General features: G+C 43.3%; 1 protein-coding gene across 8 annotated transcripts in view; it reads right to left on the bottom strand.

Annotated features, from left to right (window-relative positions):
- Window positions 1-24,594, bottom strand: part of MYLK (myosin light chain kinase) — a 449,378-nt gene that overhangs the window by 110,997 nt on the left and 313,787 nt on the right. For 6 of the 8 annotated variants that reach the window (XM_069064950.1, XM_069064948.1, XM_069064951.1 and 3 more), the window contains one exon: window positions 12,740-12,856. In XM_069064950.1, coding sequence (XP_068921051.1) covers window positions 12,740-12,856 — 117 coding nt within the window. Of the gene's footprint in view, window positions 1-646; window positions 791-10,942; window positions 11,039-12,739; window positions 12,857-24,594 lie in introns of those variants that run through there. The other 2 variants (XM_069064953.1, XM_069064954.1) reach the window with 2 other exon arrangements.

The raw sequence follows: 24,594 nt of genomic DNA on the forward strand, positions 1-24,594 counted from the left end.
ACTAGAATGTCTTATTGCTGTGGGATTGGCTGGGAAGGAAGTACTAGGAGAGGTGGGAGAACTAGGGAGGCTTTGAAATCTCTTTTCTTGGATGACTTTTTTTGGAGACAATCAGGGTTAAGTGACTTGTCTAGGGTCACAAAGCTGTTAAGTGTCAGGCTGGATTTGAACTCAGGTCCTCCTGACTTGAGGGCTACTGCTCTATCCACTGAGCCACCTAGCTGTTCCAACCTGGATGTCTTTAAGAAATACTTGAAAAAAGCCATCCCAGAGCCCATAACACTACGTCCCCCTCTTCACTGCTACCTCACCTGCAGAAAAGGGGGCCCAGATGCCTACCACTAGAACTTTGGTGTGACCATTCCAAACACCGTTTCCCACCCCACCCTCACCCCAGGTCACCACCCACCATTCTGTACTGACTCCTGGGAAGACCTCTACCCTTGAGGATTAAGTGACCTAGGGCATAAGCACCCTGTCCCAACTGGGAGTTAAATTATTTCATATGAACACAACTGTGATTGCCCCAATTTTCCCATCACACACTCACAAACACACACAGACCCACACAGACACAGATACACACACAGACACACACACCAGTCAGGACTATTCTTATTTAAACAAAACACACACAACACCTCACCATAGAGTCATCTGTCTAGTTCCCATTAGGTCTAGGGTTTCTGAAATTGAGGGTCAGGACGTGCAGGGGTCACCGGGAATATTCCAAGAAGGTAACGAAAGCTGGGGCTGCAGAGTTCCTGATGGCCTGATGGGTAGTGGTAGCAGAGAACTATGAACTCTAGGGATGGGGTGAGCCAGCTTCCTCCCTGTCCTGATCCCTCCTCCTCCCTTCCTTCCTGTAATATCTCCTTTGGTGCCAAGAAAGGCCATGGTCATGGAGCTCCCAACAGCTGCTGAGCGATAGTGCTGACTTACAGAGGTGAACTCTGGGAAGAGGGAATGTAGGGACTGTGGAACAGAAAAGCTTGGGAACCTCGGCCTCAGAATGTTTTTCACAGTCTTCTTTCTGATGAGAAGTCCAGGTGGGAAAAAAGAACAGTGGAAGGATGAAGTCTGTTTTACAGAATGGTAAACTGAGGCACGCGATGAGAAATGTGTTGGGTGTGATAAAAGCCCAGGATTGTGAGGGCTCAATTCAGGTCCTGGGACTGAAGAAAGTCATTTTCTTCCCAACTGGGACAGTGACTTGCTTCTATACAGAAATGGGTCTGGACACATATTCTAGGGCAAATTGTGGCCCCCTGTGGTGCTGTTTGTTAGTACTGCATACTGTCTGGTGGCGCAGCAGACAGAGCACTGGGCCTAGAGTCAGGAAGACTTGCATTCCAATCCAGATCCAGACACTTCCCAGCTGTGTGACCCTTGGTAAGGCGCAATCTCTGATTGCCTCAACTTCCTATCTGTAAAATGGGGATGACAACAGCAACTACCTTGCAAGGCTGTTGTAAGGATAAAAAGTGCTTATCACAGTGCATCATTGCACACAGTAGGTGCTATATAGCTACTCAGTCCCTTCCTTTCCCCCAGTGGCTAACCAAGGACAAGGAGCACCTTCGAGGGGGAAGGAGACGATACAACTATAAACCTAGACTTTCCAGGCCTCTGTTTCCCCAGCAGTAAAACCAAGATAATACTATCCATCCTCCCTCCCTGATGGAACAGCCTAATCAGGAGAGAATGGCGAAAATCACAAAACATTATACAAAAGCGTGACCCTTTTCCTGGTAATTATTTGCATGTCCCTACAGCACAGACTGTTCTCTCACACTGTCCTTTTCTCTCTCCCCACCCACACCATCCCTGTTCTCTTCCAAACCTGCCTCCAAATTTGCCAGCTCCAGGGAGCCTTCCCTAAATAACTCTACTTGCCCCTGCTAGGTTTGCTCCCTGACTCTGTACCTCCTCAGTATCAGGCCCTCAACTTACTTCTTCAGCTAAACTGGTTTATCTCTTTTGCTTTGTGGGAATTTTTGAAAGTCCTATGAAAAAAAAAGTGCATATGCGTCTTATTGTCTTAATCATGAGGGGGTCAGCAGTCTAAAGGAGGAATTGTCACTCCTCTTGGGTGGAGGGCTGTCTAAAGATAAAAGCTATGGGGCTCTTCTTTCTTCTCTCCTCTATCACCTAGGACAGAGGTCTTCTCATAGTGGGAACACCATCAATGCTGTTGACTGAGAGATGGATTCACCTCCGTGAGAACTAAAGTAGTGAGTGGGCTGGAAGAACTGTTGTGTTTAATCAAAACCAGCTTTGTGTTCACACAGCTGCCCAGGGGATAAAAATAATAGTAATAAAAAAACTTTTTTTTTTCCAAGCAGCTTGTATTTTCTATCTATTTTAATCATTTTTCTGCTGAAACTGAGCTCCATCTCCCAATCTGTGCCCCAGGGCCCAAGTCCTTTGCTGGCCTGGTCATGCCCCGAAATAAACTTGGGAGAGGAAAATGGAGGTGTGGGGAAGTGGGGGGCTGCTGCTTACAGAGGAAAACTTGTCCTTATATGGCTAATGGATTACCCCATTGCACTCCTTGGATGGCTCTATAGCCTGGATCCCCAGGGGCAGGGACGTATTTGCTCTGCGCCCACTCCAACCAGCTGATACCACATGGTCAGATCCCAGGCAGGGAAAATGAGGTACTGAGAAAAGGAGGAAGGGGTCCCTAGGGGTCCCCATGGAGCAGCAGGGCAAAAAAGTCCATGCTATCTGTCTCCCTCTTCCTAACATCTCTTTCCCCCTCAACCTTCTCTCCATCACCCTGGCTGTAAGAGGAAGGACTGAGAGAGAGAGAGACTGGGCAAATGTGAATTTTTTTTTTTACCCTGGAAAAAAGAAGACATGAGGGTACCAAGTATATGGAACTTTAAATCTTGCAACTCATCATACATTATCTCATTTGATCCTTACAGCTGGGGAGGCTAGGTGGCGCAGTGAATAGAGCACCAGCCCTGGAGTTGGGAGGACCTGAGTTCAAATCCGGCCTCAGACACTTGACACACTTACTAGCCGTGTGACTTTGGGCAAGTCACTTAACCCCAATTGCCCTCCAAAAAAAAAATCTGGTATGTCTAGGCCACCTTCCCTAGCATTTCTTTGGGGCGGCTAGGTGGTGCAGTGAATAGAGCACCAGCCCTGGAGTCAGGAGGACCTGATCCTCCCAGCCACCCTAGAAGATAGGTGCTATTATAATCCTCATTTTACATATGAGGAAACAGAGGGAGAGAAAGTTAAGTGACTTAGTAAGAGTCACTGAGCAAGCAAATGACTGAAGTGAGGTTAGAACTCAGTCTTCCTGACTCCAACTCTATTCACTTCACCACCTAGCTGCCTTAATGGAGACATAATATCTTATCTCGAATTCCTGAAGGGCTGTCAAATAAGTAGACTTATTCCATGCTTCTTTAGGTGGGACACCAAGAAGTTGAGAGAGAGACAGAGAGAGAGACAGAGAGAGAGACAGAGAGAGACAGAGAGAGAGAGAGACAGAGAGAGAGACAGAGAGAGAGACAGAGACAGAGAGAGACAGAGACAGAGAGACAGAGAGACAGAGAGAGACAGAGAGAGAGAGAGAGAGAGAGAGAGAGAGAGAGAGAGAGAGAGAGAGAGAGAGAGAGAGAGAGAGAGAGAGAGAGAGAGATACAGAGAGAGAGAGAGATCTGGTTTAATATAAGAAAAAATGTTCTAATCATTGCAGATGTGCAGTTATAGATTGGGCTATCTTGCACCCCATAGATTGGGGTCATCTCATTCATAATCAATGGAAGAACTCTTACTGAGAGTGAGTGACCACCAGTCATGGATACTTATAGAGGAAATTCCTGCCTTGGGAGGAAGTTTGAACTAGATATCTCCTGAGGTCCCTTCTAGATCTTAAGTCTGTTCTAAGAAAGGTTTTTATGCTGTTAATCCTTACTGATGTTGGAACTATAGAAACTGTATTCACACTGGAAACACTGATGTTAGACATTTGGAGGAACTTCCAGACAACAGATACTCTTACCAAGCTAGGTGCTGGAATCCCTTCCAAGAGGATTTCCATAACAAGCCAGATTCTCATCTTTCTTGTCAGACTATGAAAGTTGAAGGATCGCTCTTTGTTGGGGGTGGGGAAAGGACTAGGTCTGATCCTAGATCTGTGACTGTTTATTGAGGTCAGCGGAAACAGCTCAGGATTTAAAGTCAGAGAACCTGAGTGTGAATTCTGGCACAACCATTCACATACTTAGTACCCTGGACAAATCACTAAACCCCTTTGGGGTCTCAGGTCCTCATCTATCAAACTAGATGAGACCGTACAAAGAGGGGTGCGCTTGATGGCTTTGAGGTTTCCTTCCAGCTCTAAATCTATGGGATTATGATCCTTACTAATTCTGAATTCTTAGGTAACGGTGACAAATCAACAATAATAGCCGATATGTATAAAGATGCTACATGCTTCTTAGAAATACGATATATAATATGTGTATACTAATATATAGATAATAATATATAATAAATAAATTTAAAAAATAATATATATTATATATGTCACATATATAATATGTGTAATGATATATATGTTCAATAACATATTATTATATTAACTCTATATATTTATATGTTCTCATTTGAGCCACATCTTTGTGAAGTAAGTAGTACAATGTTATTATGCCCATTTTATAGTAATTGATACTCAGAGGCAGCTGGTGCTCCAGTGGATAGGGTATTAGACCTAGAGTAAAGAAGACAAGTTCAAATGCAGCCTCATACAATTATAAGCCAAGTTATGTTGGACAAGTCACTTAACCTCTGTTTGCTTCAGTTTCCACTGTAAAATATGAATGATAACAGCACTTATCTCCCAGGGTTGTCATGAGAATTAAATAAGATAATATTTGTGAAACTCTTAGCCCAGTCCCTGCCCTCAGGAACACAGTAGGTGCTCAATACATGCTTGTTTCCTTCCTTCTTTAAGTGATTTGACAGTACTTATCATGTTAGTAGGGGGAAGAGTTGGAAGAGTCTTTGACCTTCTAGAGACTTCAGTCTCCCCATCTGTACAATGTAAGAGGGAGCCATCTCCAGTTGTCCTGATCTCTATCTTGCCACCGGACCCAGATGGCACCAGAGGAGAAAGTGAGGCTGGTGACTTTGCACAGCACTCCCTCACTTAAATCCAATTCACCTGCAAGTCATGGCATCACCTTCCTGATGTCATGGTCCTCTTCGAGAATGCAGGATAAACAACAGCAATGAAGGTAATGACTGTACCTATCTTATACTAAGGTTAAAAGAAAAGTCATAAAGACAGTTGAGATACCCTTTCCTTTTCAAACAAGATTAAATGAAGGAACCATGATTTCCTCAGCATGGGGGCCTCCCTTCATTAAGGCAGGCTGCAAACTGTCTATGACTAGAGGATAAACCTGAGGAAGTCATCTGAGCACATACTGGTGAAGTGAATTGAACAGTCACAAAGCTAGTCAATCAGTCTTCCTGATTCTAAGTCCAGCACTCAGTCAGTCAATAAGCATTTTCGAATGCCTACTGTGTGTCAAGCATAGGGCTAGGCAAAGAAAGCAGTCCCTGCTCTCAGGGAGCCTGCATTTTAACAGAGCCAGTCCCTATTTAGAAGAATGGTCATAAAATGTGGTATTTATTATCAGATGCAGGTATTTTTGCTTAATTGTATTTCTCTGGGATAATTTTTTTTCCACTAAATGACTATGATATAAAGACAAAAGATATTAATACAATGTATTTTTTTAATAAAATGTGTCCAACATTCAGAGATTGGGGAAAAAAGATGGTGCTATAAAAATTAATAATAATGTCCAACATTTTATTTTATATGCTGGCGTCATTCTTGCACATAGATCTGGTCTGCTCAAAGATCTTCAGCAGCTCCCCACTGCCTAGAGATTAAAGTTTTCACTTCTGCCTCACCCGTAAGGCCTTCTAAAAATCTGCCAGCATTATTCCCTTTGCCAGGAATGCTGCCCCATCACCTTTTTCTCCCCCTTGAATTCCAATCCTTCTTTTAAAACCCAGCTTTAATCCTTAAGTTTCCCCTGCTTCCAGCTTCCTCTACCATAATGGTAATGACACTTGGGCCTCATGTAATATTTTAGCTTTATAGCTCTTTTATGCTCTTCTGTATCACTAATGTACATGTAATGTTCTTGTATATTACATGTAATGTACATAAGTGTATGTAATGTACTTGTACATTACATGTAATGTACATGAGTGTATGTAATGTACTAGCTATTTCTGTGTTGGTGTTCTACTCTTTGATTAAAATGTAAATTCCTTGAGGAAACTTAACTTTTATCTAAACTTTGTTTCTCTTCTATCAAAAATGCTTAAAAAATATCTGATCTTCCAATAAGACTGTAAGCCCCAGGAGGGCAGAGACTATGTCTACTTCTTTTGTATAGTTAACAGCTCCATTTGCACACAGTAAATACATTTAAGAAAGGTTTTGTTGCTGTTGTGCTAATGGAAGAAAAAAGTGGTCCAGATAATAGAAAGCAGCAGATAATTCAATAGTCATCACTATGTGGTTGTGTGCTATATTACATAATTATTTAAGCAAACAGAAGACTTGAAAGGATGCTCCACTCAGACAGATGTGAGTCCACACACTTCCAGTTAACATGAGTCTAGCAGGGAAGACCAATCTAAGGCAAAACACTTGTTGCAGATGATACACAAAGTGGTTTTTGAATAAAATGGAGGCAAGTCTGGCCTTCCTATGAACTATGAAGTGTGATCTGAGGCACCCTCTCCCATTTGCAAGGGTCCATTTGTTTAGATTCATTTCCCACCAGGCCTGCTGTAGTGTTTAAAATTGTTATCATGTATACAGGCACTAGGGTATAGAAATCCATCTTGCCCTACAAGAAAGTAAGGGGGTGGGGTGGCTAGGTGGAGAAGTGAATAGAGCACTGGCCCTGGAGTCAAGAGGACCTGAGTTCAAATGTGACCTCAGACACTTAACACTTACTAGCTGTGTGACCTTGGGCAAGTCACTTAAACCCAATTGCCCTGCCTCCCCCCCCCAAAAAAGAAAGTAAGTGGGGAGAGGACTGGGAGGATATAAGAGAGAGCAGAGTGGGGGAAGGGGTATTCAGTATGCTTGCCATCTTGGGGTGGGGGAAGGAGAGAGATGGGAAGAAAATCTGTAACTCAAAATCTTTGGGAAATGAATGTTGAAAACTAAAAATAAATTTTAAAAAATTGTTATTATGAAGGGGTACGTCTGTGAGGCCATCTGAGAGGTTTACACTTTAACTGGGCTAAAGTATTGTCTTAGTTGGCAGGGCTAACACCTTAGCACAGATACATTTATCTTGTTGCTTTTGCTGTTTGTCTTTTGTTCTCAAAGAGGACCATGACATCAGGGAGGTGATGCCATGACATGCAAGGGAACTGAATTTAAGTGAGGCAGGGCTGTGCCAAGTCACCAGCCAGCTGGGTCCAGTGGCATGATATTGATAAGGATGACTGGAGATGTCCCTGCATACATTTATCTTATTGACTCCATGAGCACAAACTATCACCAAGCAGAGAACAGATACCTTCAGGAAATGGGACAGCACAGGTAAGTGAGAGAAATTATTTTACTATGATAGTAACAGCCAATTATTAATTTGGGATCCAGGCTTTTTCTCCTTTATTTCCTCATTTATGGCCCAGCCCCTGTAAAAAGTCAGTCTCTGAAGGACATGACTGATTGATGAAATTGTCCTACCTCTCAAGGAAACATACTCTCCAATCTTGGACTGACCCCACCCAACTCACAGTCTAGGAAATGAACCCCTGTCCTTGTACCTCTCCATTAGAATTTAGGGTGACCCAGATCATGAAGGAGAAAACCAAGTGGAGTGGTCTGGATGGAGATGGAATGCCCTCTCCAGATTGCTGGAGGCAGCTCAGTCTCATCATGATCTAGCCATGTTCTCAGCTAGAAGAGTTGAAGACTTCTAGTCCACCTCCTCATTGAATGTTTGTCAATCAGGGTTCAGTTTCACTTTTTAGGGGAATTCCCTTTAAAAAAAAAGTATATACTTTTTAAGCAATTGGGGTTAAGTAACTTGCTCAAGGTTACACAGCCAGTTATTTCTGGGTGTGGTGCTAAGTATCTGAGCCCAGATTCGATCCTAGGTCATCCTGACTCTAGGGCCAGTGCTCTTACTCACTGCACCACCTGGCAACCCCCCCCCCCAAAAAAAAAAGTATTTAAGGCTTTCAGGTTCTCCATTGGTTTGTCTCTGGTTACCATTAAAAACCACTGACCATCAATTTGTTTACTGGCTAGCCTAATCAATATATTGACTATTAATTACCCAGAAACTCTGTCTCTTGGGTTTTTCATCCATCACATAAATTTGGATTTAGAGGAGGGTGGAGAGAAAGGATCCACATGGGGAGGGCAGGCAGCACTAGGGTGCCTTAATGGGGGAATCCAGAAGGAAGGCACTGAGTACCTAGAGTGTTGAGAAAAGAGGGTGCTATAAGGGGGTAAAGGGAAGCCAAGAAAAAAAAAAACTATGCCTGCTTCACAATTTTGTCTAGGATTGGCTCTAGGTAGAAAAAAATTAAGCAAAAGAGATGACTAGAAATCTGAAAAATGACAACATGAGATACTGATATACCTCCAAGAGGAGGGTGGAAAAGAAAAGATGACAAAAGTTTGGGGAAATGAGCCTATTGGGGGGGTGTTGGGATGGTGTTTAGCAACAAATTGCCAATGAATTAAGAGTTAATTCATGTTACTCTCTGGTCTTCCTCTTATGATTTCCTTTCTTCTCCCTTCAAAGATCTCACTCCCAAGTCTGCAGGCCAAAGCCTCTTTGAAGGACAATATATAAATAAAAAGGGTCAGCAAAATTAGGGGAGAGCAGGGGAACTCATCAAGGAGACCATCTGAGCAAACAAAAACCCACTTTTGATGCAGAATGAATTTTCAATTCTTGAAAAAAAATCTCCAATACACAAAGACTGACTGAATGGAAAATAAAAATTTATCCCCAACCTACTAATATATAAACAATCACAAACTGACTTGTCAGGAATTTTTTTTTTTTTTTGGAGAGGGGAAGGCAAGGCAATTGGGGTTAAGTGACTTGCCAAGGTCACACAGCTATTAAGTGTGTCAAGTGTCTGAGGCCAAATTGCTCTATTCACCACGCCACCTAGCTGCCCCCAAGCATGCTTTTTAAGGGAATTCTTAGATGGGAGAGGAGATCGAATTTCACATGGAAAGAAAGAAGGAAATAAGCATTCACTACATGCCTACTATGTGTCAGGTGCTGCGTTAAGTAAGTGCTTTAACAAATATCATCTCACTTGATCCTCATGAATAGCCAGAGAGGTAAGTGCTATTATTATTGTACAATTGAGGGAACTGAGGCAAATTTTAAGTGACTTCTCCAGGGTCACATAGTGTCAGAGGCTAGATTTGAATACAGATATTCCTGACTTCAGGCCCAGGGCTCTATCCACTGAGCCCCCTTGAGTATAAAGATGGTTTCATGTTTGTCTCTGTATTTCCAGTGACTGGCATACTTCTTGGCACTTGGTAGGCACTTAATAAATATATCTTAACGAAGGGTAGAGTGAAGGTTTTTGCCTACTGGGAATTCTATGTTTCTTTGATGCTATAATTATTCCTAAGCTTTGCAAAGAAGTCATTTAGTTTTTTTTTTTTCTAAAGCAATTGGGGTTAAGTAACTTGCTCAAGGTTACACGGCCAGTTATTATTTCTGGGTGTGGTGCTGAGTATCTGAGCCCGGATTTGATCCAGGTCATCCCGACACTGGAGCTGATGCTCTTACTCGCTGAGCCACCTGGCCGCCCCTAAGCAATTGGGGTTAAGTAACTTGCTCAAGGTTACACGGCCAGGTGTTTCTGGTGGGTGCTAAGTGTCTGAGCCCGGGATTCGATCTCCAGGTCTTCTCAACACTGGAGCCCGTGCTCTTACTCGCTGTGCTACCTGGCCGCCCCAGTCATTTAGTTTTTAACCAAAAGGTACTAACCCCTTACAAATAAAATTAATTGCTCTCCAGCTTTTAGGGGTGCATCATATGAAGATGTGACACCATCAGCTCTCCCAAAGCAGAGAAGTCATCACCAGAACCTGGTGATGTTAAGGACCTGGATGCTTCCAGATTGACTTTGGTCAGTTTTGGTGCCTTTCAGCTGCTAGACTAAAGATTCATACTGAGGATGTCGGAAGGGGCTTTCCAGTTTTTGGATTGCTAGCCAAGGAGGGAAAAGAATGTGGGTAGAACAATAGCCACCAGAACCTTAACTAGCTATTTTTGTCTTGGAGTAAATAACAGTAAATTAGTATGAAGAGTAGGGGACAGATACTGTGAAATGTCCCTCAGATGAACTTTGCAGTTCATGATGAGGGAATGATCCAAGAAATAAGAGGTGGGGAGAATGATTTATGAGAGTGGGTCAGGACTGATCAGAGAGTACACGTGTTGCTTCTTTCCCCAGCAGCCCAGTCCTCCTTACGGTCCTGGCAGTGATCTAGCGGTCCTACCTAACAGCATTTAGTTTTATACACCCTTCCACTCACACTCCCCTCTAGACCAATTGCCTTGGTCACGATGAGTGATCTCTTGGAATCTACATCCCTGGTAGCAAATATATACACAGTGGCCCGTACACACGAGAGTTCTCACATGGAGAAGAGAGACACAGATATGATTCTATTTCTTTTCATCTACACTCTATAGGTCTTGAGGTCAAATACAAACTCTATATTTGGGCCTTCAAGGACCATGAAACATCACTTTAAATCATGTTTCCAATATTAACCATACACTCAAACCTAGGGGAAAAAATAAAAATGAATAAGCCCACTCCCTCTCTCTGACTAGACTGAAAAGATTTAGAAAGAAGACAATGTGTTTCCCCCTACCTGGCATGCTGGTCATGACTTAAGTCCCAACTCTGAATTCACCTAGGCCAAGGAAACTCACACCATTACTTCCATTCCCTGGTCATTGTTCTCAGCATTACTTGGATCATTTACTCTTTTCTGAATGCTGCATTGGAAAGATCTTTTAATTTTTCCTGTGGGTGTGTCATCTCCCTTGACAACCAGGGGATGATTATTCCATGTCCCACCCTCAGAAAAGTACTACTTAGAGCAGGGATCTGGATGGTCACATGCTAACTGGATTGGGGTTGTGCTCCCACCTGGGAGGAGTCAGGAAACTAAGGAACTCATTGTTTCAGTTGGGGAGTACAGTGGATAGAACACTGGGTTCAAAAGCAGTTTCTGAAACTTACTAGCTGTGTGACCCTGGATAAGTCACTCAAATATGTTTGCTTCAGTTTCCTCAACTGTAAAATGAGGATAATAATATCACCTACCACCCAGGGTTGTTATGTAGATCACTAATTGTAAAGTTCTTACCATAGTGTCTGGCATGTTGTTGTTTAGTCCTGTTTGACTCTTTGTGACCCTATGGTTTCTAGCATGCCAGTGCTATCCATGGGACTTTTTTGGCAAAGATACAGAAGTGGTTTGCCATTTCCTTTTCCAATGGATTAAGGCAAACAGAAGTTAAGTGACTTACCCAGGGTCACAAAGCTAGTAAGTGTCTGAGGCTGGATTTGAACTCAGGTCTTCCTGACTGCAGGCCCAGTTTTCTATCCACTGAGCCACCTGGCATTTAGTAGGTTCAGTATAAATATTATTTTTTTCCTCTTCCCCTCCTCTCCTACCCCCAATTCTGAGATTTTAGTTGGGAGGGGGGAGCAAGACAACTCAAACAGATAAAACACGGTCCCCCAGCTTTCTTCTTTCCCTATGCTTCTAGATAGATAATCATTGGAACATAGATCTAGACCTGGAAGGGATATCTGAGGGCATGGATTCTAACCCTTTTATTTTACAGGTGAGGAAACTGAGTTCTAGAGAAGCAATATGCCCATTTTCACAAAGTACATGAGTGCAAAGAATGGATTTATTAATTAGAGTTTCATGACTGAAATATTCTCAACCATAGGTAGTCACTCCCTTGTTCAGCCAATGGTCACTGCATCCTTACTCAGCTCCCGTCAGGTGCAGGACACCCATAGTGACCCAGATGCTGACTCCCACTTCCACACCTCCGCCAAGGGTAGCCCAGAGCCTCCTCTCAAACTCTGGGACTTATTATTCCCTACCATTATTCCCCAAGGTCCTCTGGGCCTTGCCATCTGCCCCGCTGGCTTCCCTGATTAAGTACTCTGGCCTTTTTTCTGCCACAAACATGAACATGACATGTCCTACCTGTGTCGTCTCCGCCTCTAGAATGTGAGCTCCCTGAAAGTGAGAATGGCTCAGCTTTCTGTTTGTATACCATGTTGTTTTTTAGTCATGTTTGACTCTTGGTGACCCTGTTTGGCGTTTGCTTGGCAAAGATACTGGAGTGGTTTGCCATTTCCTTCTCCAGTTCATTTTATAGATAAGAAAACTGAGACAAACAGGGTTAAGTGACTTGCCCGAGGTCTCTGAGGCCGGATTTGAACTCAGGAAGATGAGTCTTTCTGACTCCAGGCCCTGCAGCCTATCCATTGAGCCACTTAACCTTGAACACACTTATTCTTATATAATAACCCCTTAATTAATATTTTTATGTTCCATTCCCCTTACCTTCCATGGGGATGGAGGGATGGGAATGAGAAAAGGGGCTGTGAATGGGGGAGAGAAGCAGTTAAAACTCACCATCTACGGTCACCTGGCAAGAGCTTTCAGCTTGGCCCACAGCATTCTTGGCTAGACACTTGTACACACCGTTGTCCTCAGGCATTGCTTTCTCAATGGTGACAGAGCACAGTGAGCCTGGCAGAGAGAATGACAGGTCATAGAATTAACCACAGAGGGCAATGACCCCCCCCCAACAGATGGGGGAATGATACCCCAACAGGAGTCCCTGGAATCACAGGGTGATAACTGAGATATATTTATCCTCACAGGCAAATTACTAGGGATTCAAAGAACTGTCATCTTACTATTTTATATTCTTTTTCCCCCTTCTAGATTCTTTTCAACAAGTCCCATCAAATAATATCCTGTGAGGAATGACTTTCAATTTGCTATTCACACTTAAAACACACTGGTGGAATCGCCCGCTCCCAACCCTCTCTCACTAGCTCTTATTTGTTACGATCAGAAGGCTTTGAGATAGAAGGGGCCTTAGAAACCATCTATTCCATCCCTCCCTTTCTAAAAATGAGAAGATTTGGGCCCAGTATATGCGGTGATTTGCTCAAGGTCACAGAAGTAAGCTAGTTGGGATTTACACTCAGGTCTTCAGATTTCAAGTTCAATGCTCTACCACACCACACAGCCCTGGGAAGTGGAACCCAGAGGAAGGAGAAGAAATGATTTCAGCTTTGGAGGAACTTCCATCCTAACAGAGAAAAAAATGATCCCCCCCACCTTGGGAGCACATAATCCAACAAGGAGGAGGTCATACATCCACAGAGAACACAGACATAAGAGAGTGATACAAAGAGAATCGGGGTAAAACCCTAATTATAGAGATACTGACCTATTAGTAACAAATGCTAGCTACGTGACTCAGTGCCTAGAGTTTTGGACCTGGAGTCAGGAAGACTCATCTTCCTGAGTTCAAATCTGTTCTCAGATACTTACTAGCTGTGTGAACCTGGACAAGTCACTTGACCTGGTTTGCCTCAGTTTCCTCATCTGCAAAATGAGCTGGAGACCACTGCAGTACATTTGCCAAGAAAACCCCAAAGGGGGTCACTGAGAGTCACACTTGAATGAAAAATGACAACCTCTCTCTCTCTCTTTCTCTGTCCCTCTCTCCCCCTCCTTCTCCTCTCTCACCCCCTCCCACCCCCCAATGGGATTAGATAGAAGAAAGAAGATGTATAAGATACAACAGGAAGGCTTTAAGTTAGACATAAGAAGTAGGGAGTGAAGGTTCTGGGTGAGATACATTAATAGGTGAAAGCCCCTTTGAAATAAGACTGACTACCACCAGGTTGGGAAGGTTCAGCTGTGATTTGGGAGACAAGGGAATGGATGAAATGAATTCTAGAGCCTAGGAATTTGAAGCTATTATCCAGTGTAAGAAATGAACAAGATTAGAGGGAAATGTCCCATTGTGCTGGGCTGAGGGCTATAGGGTCAGTGATCCAATTCCCACCAAACATCCTGTCCAAATGAGAAAGATTTCATTTTCTCCCCTTTCACTTTTAGCCACACAGCTGGCTCTGGCCTTCAACTGAAATGACAAAATAAATATTTATCTGAGTATTGGCTGCACAGATGGCAATGAGACTGTCTCTGAGGAAGGAATAGAGAAGCTGGACCAGAGTCTCTTTATCCCATTGCTACACAATTTGAGACCATTGGAGAAGCCAACTTTCCCAAGATACCCAGAGTCTGTGATTTGTGAGATACGTTTGTGTGTAGGGGGATCACAAATCCCTTAGATGGGTATAGAGAGCCATCATCTTCTACGGATAAAGAGTATGGCATTTCCTGTGGGACAGTCCCTTCCTGATCTCCAGAAGCACATTCTGTTTCCCAGCATTTTTGAGACGCCTCAGGGCTAGTGGGGGTGGGGACACATGCTAGGGGTGAGAGGTGAATTGAGGACTTGAACAGACAGGTCAAGTTGACAGCACCAAAAGCCATTCAAAACTCTTATCCAAAGCTCTTCTGGATACCTTGATCCTGAGCTCTCTTAGGGGCAGGAATGCCATTCCAGAAGGAGCAGGGAGGGGTCTCCCCATGTTGGAGTGGGAGAGGATTATAGGTTTAGTGCCAGAAGGGACCTTAAAGGCACAGAGATGTTAAGTAATTTACCCAGGTTCTATAGGGGATTGTGGGGAATGAGGTATGGCAATTGGGTCAGGAGACAGTAAGGCAGTATTTTAACTTAGCTTTTTGTGGTTCCAAGTCGGGAGCCTGTCCACGACAACAAGTTGCCTTTCCCTAGGAAAGGGGAGAATATGTAAAGAGGAGAACCCTAAAGGGGTGGAGCGTTTTAGATACTCCTGCTCTCTAAATGGATTCTGTGAGAATCCTAGGACAAGATTCCCATCCACAGAGGGGAGGCCGAGGGTACCCTGGGAGGTACGGACTTGTGCGGTGCAATACCACACCAGGTGCTTTAATGGACTACATAAAAGATAGACTCATTACAAAACTAGGTAAATATAACTTACTGAGTGAATGGCACTCATATTTCTTTTGGTAAAGAGAAATAAGCTCCAGGGATAAGTGATCTGTAATTTATTTAGATCTTCAAAAAGCTTTGGGCAAGGTTCCAGACCAAAGGCTATTAAACAACTGGTAAACCCATGGGTTATTATTATTAGTTGGACTTTATATAGCACTTACCAGTTTAAGAGGTGTTTTACATTCATCATCTTGTTTGATTCTCACAACAACCCTGGGAGGGACATGGGGTCCCCATTTTACAAGATGGAGGAATATCTTGCCAGAGTTAGGATCCTACAGTGACCCCCGGGATCCATTTCCTGTGACAGCTTGGAGATCTCCATCTCTAATTATTTTCTTAGTATCTTTTTTCTATATTTTCCCATTTTATCAATGAAGAAAATGATGCAAAGAGACTTGCCTGATGACACCCAGGCTGGCAGAGCTAGGATATGAAGCCTGATTCCTTTACTCTGAAAATAGCAGTCTTTCTAATATACCAAAACTGACTTAGAAATAGAAACAAAGGTAAAGATTAAAAAGATACTTCTGTAAAAGAGAAGGTTGGATGTTAAAAAGAACCTTTTTTAGGGGCGGCTACATGGCACAGTGAATAGAGCACCAGCCTTGGAGTCAGGGGTACCTGAGTTCAAATCCGACCTCAGGCACTTGACAACCCCCACCCCCCAAAAAAAACCAGACTAGCTGTGTGGTTTTGCGCAAGTCACTTAATCCCAATTGTCCTCCAAAAAGCAAAAAAAAAAAAAAAGAAGAAGAAGAAGAACCCTTTTCATTGTTGATTTGTTGATCATTTTGCTGCTAAGTCATTTCAGTCATGTTGGACTCTTCATGAACCCATCTGGGGTTTTAGCCATTTCCTCCTTCAGCTCATTTTACAGATCAGGATATCAAGGCAAACAAGGATAAGCATCTTGTTAGATGATGATGGTGGTGAGGTGCAGCAGATCTGTTTTGTAACTGGTCTTATATTTCTATGCATTACATGGAAAGGACAGGGCCTACCTCCCTTTTATCCAGCCTTTCAATCTCAGGTCAGTTCGTACCTTCTCCATGCAGCCTTCGGAGCCCACACTGATCTCTCCTTCCCTGATTCCTGTTGCACTGGTAGGCATATGTTACATTTCCATGTAACATATACTTCTGTTAATTTCAAGGATGACAGTTTTTGTCTTGGCTAGACTACAGTCTCTTTGAGGCCAGGAATCATTTGCATTCCTTCACGCGGTATCTGTTGAGTATCTAATATGTGTTTAGCGTTAAGCTCTTCTAGGGAGGGAAATAAGATGCCAAGCCAATAGTTATTAACTGCAGGGAAGAACTCAAGAAGCTGTATGAGTGGGGAGAAAAGGGACTTATGGTCTTTGTCAGAAGGTAATGCATTTGAGAAAGATGCTATAAAAATAGTTGAAATGGATGGCCTCCAAGCTTTGTCTCAGGGAATGGGTCTGGGGGTCACCATAGACTCTGACACCAAAGACACCCTTTACCCCCCAAGTACTACCACAGCCAGAGAGACTCATAAAAATGTGTTCATTATTCAGAAGGATACAGGGGTGGGGTGGGGTGGATTTCCCTCCTTGTATCAAATTATAGAAATCTTTGCCTGGAATACTGAGTGAAGAATTAGCTGGCACAAGAAAAAACAAGATAATGGGGAAAGTTCAGAAAAGGACAATTAAAAATATTCAAAGGAATGGAGGCACTTCCTTATGAGGACAGAGCAGGATACCTCTGTCCAGGAAGATGAAGGCTGAGAAAGTTTACAAAACTATCAAGGGTTTGGATAGGGTGAACATGTTCCTTGTGTCGACAGGGAACATTACCTTGCTCAATTAATCTCCTGATCCAGGACTACTGGGCTACTTTTAAAGACAAAAAGAAGTCAGCATAGGTCAGCTAAAAACAAATAGGAGACTACATGAGGCAGCCAGACATAGCAGATAGAGAGCTGGCCTCAAAGCCAGCAAAGTCTGGGTTTGAATCTTCCTGCTGACAATTACTGACTATGTGACCCTTGGCAAATCTTTTAACATTTCAAGGCTCTAGGCAACTCCATAAGAGTATGTTACAGAGAAAGTGCTGGCCTACATTGGTAGAGTTTGTTCTACTTGATGAAATCACAGGTCCATTCCTTATCTCCATCCATATTACTGGACACAGTGGGTAGCAAACTTAAGAAACTCTTTGCCACTGAGAAATCACTTAGGCTGAAAGTATAAATAGGTTTAAGGGCTGTTTAGATATAGTCATGGAATGCAGAGCCATAATAGGTTATTAAGGGAAACTTGGATGATTTCGAGGTATGGTCTTGAGAGCATGGAGGACAACCATACCTTCCCATCCCACACCCTGTGGTTTTCTCTGCCAGAGACAGAATTCTGGGCAAGATGGGTCCCAGGTCCGACCCAGGGGTGCAACAGATGTGTTCTTACTTGCTGAATACCATATATAACAACACAAGCACTCAGTTTAGAGGCAATCCTTTCAAAGGACTCATTTAAGATGCTATTCAGGAGGACCTGAGTTCAAATTTTATTTCAGACACTAAGTAGCTGTGTGACCCTGGGCAAGTCACTTAACCCTGATTGCTTAAAAAAGGGGGGGGGGCGGCCCCTGGGTGGCAGAGTGAATAGAGCACCGATCCAGTGAGAACGACCTGAGCTCAAATCCAGCCTCAAACACTTAACACAAAACTAGCTGTGTGACCTTGGGCAAGTCACTTAATCCCAATTGCCCTACCTTCCCTCTCCAAAAAAGCAAAAGAAGAAGAAGAAGAGAAGAAGAAAAAAAAGAAGAAAAAGAAGAAGAAGAGAGAGGTTATCAGCAATAGGCTGGAAGCCTAGTAACCTGGACGTCATTACTAGTTCTCCCACAGTCTATCCTGGAGCCCTCATTAAGCTGAGGTGTACCTGTCACTGCACAGGAAGGTCAGACCCTTCTTAGTATAGCAAAGGCTTTGAGAATTATTCAACCCATAAATATAAACACAAAGAGAATGGGAAGAGCTAGCTGGAAGATAAGGGATTTTAATGATAAGGAAACTGAGGAGTGGGGGCTGGCAAGAATTTGTACTGGAACCAGTCTTATGCCTACCCCAAACTCAATACCAAATCACCCAATGAATAGAGAATTGGGTCTAGAGTCAGGAAGGCCTGAGTTCAAATCCTGCCTCAGACACTTACTAGCTGTGTGATCCAGGGCAAGTCACTTAACTTCTGTCTGCTTTTTATCTATAAAATGGGGACAATAATAGTGTCTACCTCCCAAGGTTTCAAAAGGACCAGAAGAGATAATGATGGGATTTGATAAAGTAATAAGAGTTAAAAGTGGAATTTGAACCCAAGTTGCCCTGGCTCTAAATCTGAGATTTTGTCCAGTGTATTCCTGACTCTAAGGCTCAGTCCAAGGCAGTCGGATGCCTCATTCCCTCTTTCCTAAATCCACCTATTTCATATCATTGTTTTTCTCCACTTTCCTCCAGAGTAACCAGGAGTCTTCTCAAGCTCCTCCAAGTCACAACCAGGTAGATAGGACCCATCCCAGTCTAAGGAAGGAGATAAAATATGGAAAAGCCAACAAGATTATCAGGCAAACACACAAGAGAATCACAACCACTCTGGTCTCTGGTAAGATTTGTTGCAGTTACAAAGACACAAAGAACTGGTAGTGATTGTGGTGTGAAGTGTGGTCCTAGAGGGATCTATGTGACCAGAACTTAAAATAAAAGGAAAGGGTTGGGTAGTGGAAAGCAGACAGAATTTAAAACCAGGAAAATATTTTAAATAGTGGAAAGAGAAGTTGAATAATTTTTAAAGGACAGGTAGCAGAATTTCCAATGGGAGAAAGAGAAAGGTAAAGTCAGAAGAGTCAAGCTCTGCCCTTGATCCTGAGTGGCAATCCTTTATCACTGCTTAGTCTTTGCTTTGGAGATTCAGCTCATAATCATACCAAACCACTCTCCCCCCCTGCCCCACCCCAAGTCACCATTCTTACAGTGATCAAGTTCAAAACTCAAAAGTTACTGATTCCCATTTGCTTTTATTCATATCCAAAGCAAGCACCAAGTCCAAAATGAATTCCAACCTCATAATGTCTCTTGAATTAGCCTTTTCTTTTCTATCATACTTACTAATGCACCCTGTACATGGGTGGGACACAAACATTAGGGAATGAAGATAATGAGGGTTTAGCTGATAAGTTCTGAAGTTGTGATCTCACTCTCTCTCTCTCTCTCTCTCTCTCTCTCTCTCTCTCTCTCTCTCTCCCCCTTGTCCCTTGTGATTTCCTTGATTTTGGGAACTCCTCATGAATCTCTACTTTATATCTTCATCTACCAATGAAGACCAACACTTCTGTAACTTCTTGTCTTAGGAAGTTGCCTGGCACAGACAAGTTATATGATTTTCCCAGAGTCACACAGAAAGTCCCACCTCTGACACATACTACTTATGTATCCTGGCCAAGTCACTTAATTTTTTGGTACTTTAGGCAATTCTCCAAGACTAGAAGTTGGTGGAGGTGCCTACCTGCATTGATAAAGAGTTTCCTCACCCAGGAGTCTCCTCTAACAATGAAATTACAGGTCCTGTTTCATACAACCGGAGTGTGTTAAAGGGGGAACCTGAAACTCAAGTCTTCCCAACTCAAGGGCCATCTTTCTATCCACTAGGGCTAAGGGATCCCTCTTAAGGGTTTTGAATTGTAAAAGACTTTGGAAAGGATGCTGCCTTGATGTACACAATAACTGGATGAGGGGAGTCTTCTCAAGCTCCTCCAAGTCACAACATAGTTCCTGGCATATACTTGCGGATATGCTAAAGGATGGGGAGAAAGCTGACCTCTATGCCCCTCCAACTTCACTCCATATGTTAACAGAATCTGGGGCCCTAGGAACCCCCAACTTGTCAAAACTCTGTGTTCCTCAATTCAGCATGTATCAACCCTTCCACCTTCCAAAGACTATATAAATGAAGGCTTGGCATGACATTGGAATGGAATGTCCCCTTACAGAACCACACACAGGGACCTCGATGGAACACTGAGGGATAATGATAGTATGATGATTATTGGTCAAATTCCATTAGAATAATCCCATTAAAACAAAAGTTCTGGATCATAAATAGAATTTCAAGCCCAGATGATAACCCACATATTTTGTGTTGTGTTGAATACAACATAGTAACTGAGTTTGTTATGATGAGATTTGGCATATATGATGGTACTACTTTTGAAAGAGTCATAGGATTATAAGGATAATAAGAGTTTGCATTAGTAAAATGATTTAAAATGAGATACTTACTAGCTGTGTGACCCTGGACAAATCACTTGACTTCTGTTTACTTCAGCTTCCTCATTTGTAAAATGGGGATAATAACAGCACATACCTCCCAGGGTTGTTTCGAGGGTTGAATGAGATAATATATGGAGAGCACCTGGCAAACTTTAAGATGATAGGTACATGCTACATTATTTTTGTTGTTATTTGGGCAGTTAGATGGTGTGGTGGATAGAGCACCAGGCCTGGAGTCCAGGAAGACTCATCTTCTGAGTTCAAATCTGGCCTCAGACACTTACTAGCTGTGTGACCCTAGGTGAGTCACTTAACCCTGTTTGCCTCAGTTTCCTCATCTATAAAATTGAACTGGAGAAGCAAATGGTAAACCACTCCAGTATCTTTGCCAAGAAAACCCCAAATGGGGTCACAAAGAATCAGATGCAACCAAAACAACTGAACAACAAGAAATGATCATTATTTAAGTTTGCAATGTACTTCATATATATTACCTACTTCCATCCTCACAACTACTCTACGAGGTTGAGGCTAATATTATTCAATTTCATAGATTAGGAAATTCAGACTGAGGAGGGTGGTGAGTAAATAGGCCAAGGGTCACATGCCTAGTAAGTGTCCTAGGTAGGATTTGAACTTAGGTCTCACTGATTCCAAGTCTGGCACCCCATCTACTGTCTCATGGGAACATAGAGATAAAGGATATCTCATCCAAACATTTTTATTTTACAGATGAGGAAAGCAAAGACTAGGAAGGTGAAGTGATTTGTCAAAGGCCATTCAGGAAGGAAGCTGAAAAGTCAGGATTCGAACCCCAGGTCCCTCCCACTACAAATCCAGCTCCTCTCCATTCTGTGCTGCCTTTCCCAACTCCCAGGGTAGAATTCCTCATCAGATTTGACATAGATTCCCAGCTAGATCCAGACTCTAATCCAGTAAGAAAGATCACAGTATCAGAGCTTTGGAGTTAGAAGAGTCATTAAGGGCTATCTAGTCCAACCACCACATTTTACAGATAGGAAAATGAGGCACAGGGAGATTACTCTAGATGGCCCAAATCATAGGTAGTAAATGGTGGGACTGGGGTGCTCCCGGCTGTGTATAAGAATAGGTGAGCCAGGGTCTCTGCCCAACTTTGTTTGCTGAAGCGTAACTGTCAAAGGCAGTAAATGAAGCTAAGACAGTTATCCAGGCAGATGCTTCCTAGATTAGTGCTGGAGATGGTTTGTCTCTCTCCTCTTCTCCACCCAACAGATGATGGAGAAGGGACCTTGCAGTTGCATCATCAGAAACAGTTCTGGCAAACGTAGCCCTACATGGGTGTGTGACCTTGGATGAATCACTCCATCACTTGTGAGCTCCTAGAAGGCACAGATTCTCTTTTGTCTCTTTAACTATTCACAGTGCCTGGCACACAGTAGGTGCTTGATAAATGTTTATTGATTGGTGACGATTGATTTCACTTTTCTGGGCCTCAGGTTCCTCATATGTAAAACAAGGTGATTAAGGGGCAGCTAGGTGGCACAGTGAATAGAGCACTGACCCTGGAGTCAGGAGGACCTGAGTTCAAATCCAGCCTCAGACACTTAACACTTAACTAGCTGAGTGACCTTGGGTAAGTCACTTAACCCCAATTGCCCTCAAAAAGCAAACAAAAACAAAACAAGGTGATTAAGTTGGGTAACTGAAAAGTTCTATTCTGGTTCTGAAATGACTATGACTATGAGCCTATGAGGTAGATATCTTAAGCCATGTACTCCATCTATCAGGGCCCATTCATCAGTCCATCTCCCATAGTCACATAAAACGTTGGGCCAGGAAAGGCAGGTATCTAGATAGGCATCATCCAGGCTAGGGATGCTTAACTTTTCTGGAACATAGGCCCTTCTGGCAATCTGGTGAAGCCTATGGACCTCTTCTCAGAATATTGTTTTTAAGTGTGTAAAGTAAAATACATAAAATTATAAAGGAAATGAAGTATGTAGAAATGCAGTTATCAAACAATTTTAAAAATAATTTCATGGACCTCAGGTTAAGAAACTCTGAGCTGCTCTAAAGCTCTCATTTGAGTGATAAGGACAGAGAGCCAGAAAGAGGATACAGTTTGCTCAAGGTCTGCTCCTGGTTGGCCTGTCTCTATCTCTCTTCCCTGCCCCCCGCAACTTGCATTGACTTAGCCTTCCCTTTAGGCCCTCTCCCAAAAATGGCTCTTCCACAGTCTGTGGTTTCTAACAGGGTCTATCACATGCAAACATCCATTCAAAGCAGACTTGGAATCAGTCAGACAATTTAGGTGTTTTTTGAATTAGGCCTATTTTACATGAGGTAAAATTTTACTTTACATTTAAAAGTAATTAGAAGAGCTTGGGCCTGGTCAATAAGATGACTTTTCAATGGTTTTAGGCAGTGCTGAATTTAAGTAAATTCACTTCCACAAAGGGGCCTACTGCGCACAAAGCACTGTGCTAGAAACTGAGGAAAACACAAAATTTACATATGACATAGACACTGCCCTCATGGAATTTTTTGTCTAGCAGCCGTCCTGGCCCCAGACCACCTAGTTCATCCCATGCCTCAGTTCTCCTAGGCCTAATACAGTTAAAGGATGTAACATCATGCAGACTTGGATGACTGCACCTGATGGTAAGATGTGACTGTCCCTCTTTGGAGATAACAGAATGGCTGGTACCAAGGCAGGAGGGAAGATTTGAGTTAGACTTGATGTGAAGGGTTTTCCAATGGTAAGGACTATTAAATCTCTAGAATGGATAACTGAAGAAAGCTGTAGCATCCACTCACTGCCCCTCTAGAATATGTCTAGGCTTTGGGAGAAGCAGGGGCATGTGGAAGCAGTATGGTGAATAAGAAGCTCTCTGGAAGGTCCTGCCAATCTAGGAATACCAAAGTAAAGAAGCAACAGTCAGTATTGACAATGGTAATTGAAAAATAAACCATTCTCCTCTCTGCCACTCAATGCATCTGGATCCCAAGTCTCCAGCAGCATCAGGGTTTGTGATTTGAAGAACAGAGCAAAGAAAGGAAATCCGGCCTGGCCTTGCATTGCAAGGACATAGAGCTGGGCATGACAGCTGTTCTTATTCAATGCCCCATCCCCAGTTTTTAATCGGTAAGGAGGAATGGTGAGGGTAAGGGAGGAACAGGGAAAGAATGGAAGTAGCCAGAGGCGGAGGGTGATCACTGAACAAAGAAGAAACACATAGAGTGAAGGGAATTTTCTAGTCCCTTAGCCTTTACCAGGACCCAGGGCCAGTTTCTCGTGTGGCTACCCCTCCCTTGTGCTCCTTATCCAACCAACTGATAGAGAAGAATGTGATTCTCCCCACTCCACACTGCCAGGAACAGCTCAGCCCCAGCGCCAGGCCCAGGATTGTTATTCTAGGACCCTAGTGGTCTGTTCCTCTGACAACCACCAGAATGAGGTGCTAGGAGTCCTGTTTGTCTCAGTTCTCTTCTCTCTTTTCCAACCAGGTTCTGGACTGAACAAAATGCTGCCAATACAAACTGAAGGTCTGGGGACACGATCTCTCCCACCTTCTCTCACCTATCTAAGAGTAAAGAACATACTACCAGAGTCTTCTTCCCTGTCCTCTCCTCCTCACACACCACAAGGGGACAGATGGCAAGATACCCACACAGCCCCACTGCCTTTTCCCCACCATTCAAGAATGTGAAATACCAGCAAACAAATGTCTCATCCAAATTAGGAAGCGAGCAGTGCTGGCTGCCTCTGTGTATGCTGTAGGAGTGTTTTGGATTTTCTTCCACTCATTCACCCCTCCCCCAAACCCACACTACCACAAACACACGAGGACCTGTGCAGGCATTGCCTCCACCAGCCCCTTCCCAAAGCCACACACTCCCAGACCCAAGCTGCCATTAACTCAAACACACAACTCTGCCTGTACAACACCACCCTCTCCTGCTCCCCAATGGCCACTGCTGCCTCATTCCACTATGTATCTCCCAAACCCATAATACCCTAAACACTGAAGCTAACAACATAGCCCTTATTCAGAGCATGAGTCCATAGGTCTTGAGGGGAGGATGG

Source organism: Petaurus breviceps, unplaced genomic scaffold (assembly GCF_028583685.1).
Source record: "Petaurus breviceps papuanus isolate PSGF00001 unplaced genomic scaffold, PetGlider_PUasm1.0 90654, whole genome shotgun sequence".
Classification (NCBI taxonomy): domain Eukaryota; kingdom Metazoa; phylum Chordata; class Mammalia; order Diprotodontia; family Petauridae; genus Petaurus; species Petaurus breviceps.